Source organism: Carex rostrata, chromosome 3, assembly GCF_964058835.1.
Source record: "Carex rostrata chromosome 3, lpCarRost1.2, whole genome shotgun sequence".
Classification (NCBI taxonomy): domain Eukaryota; kingdom Viridiplantae; phylum Streptophyta; class Magnoliopsida; order Poales; family Cyperaceae; genus Carex; species Carex rostrata.
In genome coordinates, this window is record NC_135920.1 from 6,278,688 (window position 1) to 6,284,773 (window position 6,086).

The window sequence follows — 6,086 nt, forward strand, 5'->3', positions numbered from 1 at the left end:
TTTAGCGCCACATAATATCCGACACCGAAAAATTATGTATCTGTTTGGGTCGAAATTTAGTTCTTTCGTATCTGGCAAGTGGCAATTGATAGTCTCGAAGCCGGTCCCCGGAACAGGGAAGCAATCCAACTTTCTTCGACCAATCAATTCACTTTGTACAAACAGAGAGAAGCTTCTTCTACTAGCAAGAGTACCAAGTAATCTACGCACTTACGATTCCTCTCGACGAAATCGAGGTATGGAAGTTCTCTTCACTGAATAAATAATGGTTGCAAATAAATTCCCATTTGATGCACTACGAGTTCCTCTCTTCACCACAACAGTTGATCTTGTCTGTTCCCATTTGTTCCTTTTCATTCTTTATAAATTTTATTTCTTGTATATATATAGGTAATTGTACCATTCATGCCAAAGCAATTTCAGCGTGCCTTGTTTCTCCAATTGTGATTTGAATTCCTTATATAGATAGCACTAAAGTTCATTAGTCACAATGCGACCTCCCTTTATCTATTATCTTTGGCTAACTCTTCTGTTAATCTTTTTAAGGTTCACCGAGCTTAATCGATCAATTATGGACTATTGGTTCTACAATGAAGCCTTAAAGATTGTGTTCCCTCTTCTAGATGGCAAAGACCTCGCATCATGCCTGCTTGTGTGCCGTCAGTGGAGAGACATAGCATCTGACGATTATATCTGGAAATTAATCTGCACTCAAAAGTGGCCATCAATTGCCAGAAAGCCACCTTCTGGCACAACATACCACCGCCTTTTTACCACCTTCTCCAAGCCACCACTTCAGCTGCCTCTCCCCCTATCCTGCCTCTCCTTCAATGACCTGGTCTTCTACATCGACCTCTGGTCTGACGAAACACTAATTTTCTCAAATGCCATCTCAGCATCTGTGCTCCTTGTTGGGTTGAAAATTATCCCGGAAGGCATCTCTGATGTGCTTAGATCACATTTGGAAAGCACAGACTGCAAGATGCTGTTACAGGTGGAACCTAAAATAACAATCCCACAGGGGGTAACTGTTACTGCATCTGTTTTGGTTGCAAGAACTGACACCGATAAGATGGCATGTATAATGCACAAATCAATGTTTGACTATATAGATTTGACCACTTCTAGAGCAATGTCTTATGACTACTTGAACTTCTCACCAGGGCATCCATTTGTTTCTGACATACGTGCATGGGTGTCTCTGCTGATTTTAACAAAGGGGAGAATTGGTATGGACATGGACATGTTTGGTCTAGAGATAGACTTTTGTGATGCAGTAAACTCCGAGAATGAGATTTTATGGCTTCTGGACATGCTGGATTGGAAATGATACGGCTTTTTATGCTATTTTTTTATAATTTCTTGTGCATATGTTTGGATGGATCATAAATTGGACAGTGGATAAAAATGAGTATGCACTGTTTGTTAATATTTGTTTTTTCTTTTAAGATCTCAATTTGTCCAATATTATTTATTGTCAGCTAGAGCTGACAACAAACTTTTACTTTGTGCATAATAGTAGCAAAACCTTTTCAGATTAACACAGTTTGTCCTTTTTAATTTTTTGGTCGTCTTCAAGACTGTGTTCTACATGACACAGATAAAGAGGAAAGAAACATCCAGCCCTTCAGTTAAAGTTTGCAACCAGAAACAGAAAATTAATAACAATTATAATTTTTGTCCCCTTTAGGATATATTGTTCGGGTCAACCAACCTAGAGGAAAGAAAGGTATTTGCGTGGCAAGCCCTACAGCCAATCCAGCAGCAATAACAGAAGCGACAGAAATCAATGGATTCAGGAATAAAAAGGTGATTGATTTTTTACGAAAAAACAGGAATAAAAACTCATATTCTGTAAAATTCCCATAGCATGCTAGTTTTTTTTTTTATGAAAAATGGATTCAGGAATAAAAAGGTGATTGATTTTTTACGAAAAAACAGGAATAAAAACTCATATTCTGCAAAATTCCCATAGCATGCTAGTTGTTTTTTTATGAAAAAGGAGCACAGCGGTTGTTAAGCTGCATTATGAAATATTTATATTTGTTAGAATGGGGGAAAATGGCACAGGGGATGATAATGGTAATAAGTTGAACTAAAAAAAGTGAAAACAACAGAAGCAGAGAGAAGCTTTTAATATTTGAGCTGGAGCTGGGCCTGCACTTGAAGCCAATTTAAAATTAGGTATGTTTGAATAATCCAACGCAAAATGCGATCTACCTTAATTTATCAAATAAATTCATGTCTGACACTGCCTTCTAATCTTAGACATTGTTACCTAACTTTTGGGAGAGTTATGATCTCTGTTTTTTATTTTATATACATATATATATAAATGCAACCTTAGTTCCCTCCTTAACCATAACTCAGAAATGTCACCTTTGTGCACTACAGGAATGAAGGCTCTTCGCAATATAACAAGCTTTCTGGTAATACTACTATGCTGCTTCGTGCTGTCAAGCTCGGCCGAGTACTTGAAGTACAAGGATCCAAATGCACCACTTAAAGCTCGCATCACTGATCTACTCAGCCGCATGACTCTGGCTGAAAAGATTGGACAAATGTCACAGATTGAGAGGCTAAATGCTACAGCTGACGTACTACAAAACTACTTCATAGGTACAGAGCTTTTGAAATTCCCGTTCAAGGTGTAATAGTTAGTGCACTGGAATTGTACACCATAGGTAGGTCCAGTCCTGATACATACCAGCATGTTCTCAGTTTGGGATTATTTAATTTTAAATTGTACTGTTTGTTTGATGCATCAAGGAGAAAGTTCAACTGACACCCCAACACTGAAGTCTTGTCCAAATTTTGGGATGCCAAAACCAAATATTAGGAATAATACCAGTTTCTTGCTGTTCCTATATGTACTGATGGTATGATAATCTGAGGGTAATGCTTCCTTTCTTTAAGAAAAGATTAATTTTTTTCCAGGTAGTGTATTGAGTGGAGGAGGAAGCACGCCTTCACCTAACGCTGGGGCCAAAGACTGGGCTGAACGCATAGACACCATGCAAAAGGCAGCTCTTTCAACCCGTCTCGGCATCCCAATCATCTATGGTATAGACGCAGTACACGGCCACAACAATGTGTTGAATGCCACCATATTCCCACATAATGTTGGCCTTGGTTGTACCAGGTAAAGTACAATTCTGTATACCATTAAAATTAACAAAGGTCTCAAAAACCTTTTTTTTAAACAAAAGTTATGTTTTTTGTTTTTTGTTTTTTTTGTTAGAGATCCTGACTTGGTGAAAAGAATTGGCCAAGCCACCGCACTTGAAGCTAGGGCTACTGGGATTCCTTACGTGTTTGCTCCGTGCGTTGCGGTAATAAGAAATTACCAATCACTTTAGTTTTCTCAATTATGTGCACCTTAGAAATTGAAGGTAATTTCTTAGTTTTTTATTCTTTGTAACACAGGTTTGCAGAGATCCTCGGTGGGGGCGCTGTTATGAGAGTTACAGCGAGGATACAGAGGTTGTTCGCCATATGACCGAGCTTATCCCCGGTTTGCAAGGAGATGTTCCACCAAATGTCCGCAAGGGTGTACCTTATGTGGCTGGAGGGTATGATGCATCTCAAGCATCTTATTTTTCTCCCTGTAAATCAATTCATTACATACAAAAGTGGGGACGTTTTTAACAGATGTTTCCTTATCCATTGTAATGAAATCTCCCGGGGTTTTATAGCTTTCATTTTTCGAAACTTGACAAATAGCTTACTTTGTGGTGTGCCAGGAGATATGTTGCTGCATGTGCAAAGCACTATGTGGGAGATGGTGGCACACACAATGGAATAAACGAGAATAACACCATCATTGATTTCCAGGGGCTACTACGCACCCACATGGCTCCCTACTATAATGCCATCATTAAGGGTGTTTCAACTGTCATGGTCTCGTACTCGAGTTGGAACGGTGAAAAGATGCATGCTAACCACTTCCTAGTCACTGATTTCCTCAAGAACAGGCTTAAGTTTAGAGTTAGTATTTGCCTTGATTTTTACAATATTTGGTTATTTCCATTGAAATTTATAGAAGTTTTCTGGTTTTGCATGATTAGGGATTTGTGATTTCTGACTGGCAAGGGATTGACAAGATCACCTCCCCCATGGGTGCGAACTACACTTATTCAGTTCAGGCTTCGGTCAGTGCAGGACTCGACATGGTATGTTGCCTGATGTAGTAGTTTTCTTGTATTTTTTTTTTCTTTTTTTTTTGTTTCCTTGCAAGAAGCGGTTCATGATTAAATATTCCAACTACAACTGTATAATTTGCAGATAATGATCCCTTATAACTACTCCGACTTCGCCAACATTCTGACCAACTTTGTGAATACCGGTGTTATCCCCATGAGCCGAATCGACGATGCTGTGAGAAGAATTCTTCGTGTCAAGTTTGCAATGGGTTTGTTCGAGAACCCCTATTCAGATCCTACCCTAGCTGATCAACTAGGAAGCCAGGTTGATCATTTGAACACTTCATTTGATCCTCCGTTAGGCAATTTAAATTTAGTTCTTGTTTGAGACTTTTTGAATAAAATTTTACAGGAGCATCGCGAGTTGGCTAGGGAAGCTGCTAGGAAATCCCTTGTGCTCTTGAAGAATGGTAAATCACCAAGTGAGCCAATGCTTCCCCTTCCTAAGAAATCAAGCAAGATCTTGGTTGCTGGGACCCACGCTGACAATCTAGGATATCAGTGTGGAGGCTGGACCATCGCTTGGCAGGGCCTCAGTGGGAACAACATCACAGCCGGTATGCAAATGCTTAGTCCAAAATGACGAGAAATCTTTAATTTCACAAAGTTTATGACTTTATTCACATTATTTCACTAACAAGTTTGTAAATCTAATAATAGGTACACCAATCCTTCAGGCAATCAAATCGACAGTTGATCCTGCGACCGAGGTTGTTTTCTCTGAGAACCCAAGTGCCGCAGATGTGAAGGCAGCAAATTATGATTATGCCATAGTTGTGGTCGGTGAACAACCTTACGCAGAGACAGCTGGAGATAACACAAACCTTACCATCCCAGCTCCGGGCCCAGACACGATCCAAAATGTATGCACAAGTGTTAAGTGTGTGGTTATGCTCATCTCGGGGCGTCCCTTGGTAGTTGAGCCATATGTTGGTGTGATGGATGCATTCGTGGCAGCATGGCTGCCAGGCAGTGAAGGCCAGGGTGTAGCGGATGTCTTATATGGCGATTACGGGTTTACTGGCAAGCTGTCTAGGACCTGGTTCAAGTCGGTTGATCAGTTGCCGATGAATGTGGGTGATGTGCACTATGACCCTCTCTTCCCTTTTGGGTTTGGGCTCACAACAGAGCCTACTACGCGATCTTAGTTTTCTAATCATAGTTAAACAATTTTGGTGAAGATTAATTGCAATCTAGTAATTGGTTTTTCTAATTATAGTGGCAAAATATTGGTGATGGTTAATGGGGTTTTAGTAACTTTCTTTTTTTTTTGCTATTATTAACGGTAAGAATACAGCATTACAGCCTACTAGTGATTTTAGATTCTTTTAATTATTATTTAATGATGGCTAATTGAGTTAACTTAATTGAGTTAGCTAATTGAAACAAGGGTATTCTATTTCAAATTTTTCTGTAATTCTATTTCATCTCATCAGAAATAAAAGATTAGTGTCAGGGCTCTTAGCTAGGTTGAAAGCAGATAACAAATATTTTCACAGAATTTTGCATCCACAACCAAACAGAGCGGCACATGATTATTCCTTAGCCTCTTTTAAGTCCTGATTCCACCAATTTAATTGAAACAAATATTTGGTACAACACAATTACAATATAAGCTTAAAACTGTTTTTTCCTAGTGTATAGTACTGGCACCTAAACTGTCTCAGAAGCAATAAAATCCAATACAAGCACTCAAAAGTGAGGTTACAGTACTATGCATAGAGCTTATTGGTCCCTACTTTAGTACTTAGGATTAATATCTTAGTTTATAAAGTCCAAATAGTAGATTTGAACCATTCGATATGATCACCGTTTGAAAATCTACCTTTAGATCAACTTCACATTTTTTCCAATTTTTTTTACTATTTATTTAGATAGTACAAA

General features: G+C 38.8%; 2 protein-coding genes across 2 annotated transcripts; both read left to right on the top strand.

The window, feature by feature from the left end:
* Window positions 1-68: 68 nt before the first annotated feature.
* On the top strand, window positions 69-2,528 carry LOC144551147 (F-box protein At5g39250-like). The gene is made up of 4 exons (XM_078298988.1): window positions 69-236; window positions 547-1,729; window positions 2,118-2,184; window positions 2,395-2,528. Exon 2 carries the CDS (start codon window positions 572-574, stop codon window positions 1,328-1,330), a length of 759 nt encoding a protein of 252 aa, XP_078155114.1. The 5' UTR covers window positions 69-236; window positions 547-571; the 3' UTR covers window positions 1,331-1,729; window positions 2,118-2,184; window positions 2,395-2,528.
* LOC144551145 (uncharacterized) lies at window positions 1,955-5,646 on the top strand. The gene is made up of 10 exons (XM_078298986.1): window positions 1,955-2,184; window positions 2,371-2,619; window positions 2,938-3,142; window positions 3,242-3,332; window positions 3,427-3,572; window positions 3,744-3,987; window positions 4,068-4,172; window positions 4,285-4,467; window positions 4,555-4,759; window positions 4,863-5,646. The coding sequence occupies exons 2-10, from the start codon at window positions 2,373-2,375 to the stop codon at window positions 5,348-5,350; spliced, it is 1,914 nt and encodes a 637-aa protein (XP_078155112.1). The 5' UTR covers window positions 1,955-2,184; window positions 2,371-2,372; the 3' UTR covers window positions 5,351-5,646.
* The last annotated feature ends 440 nt before the right edge of the window (window positions 5,647-6,086 follow it).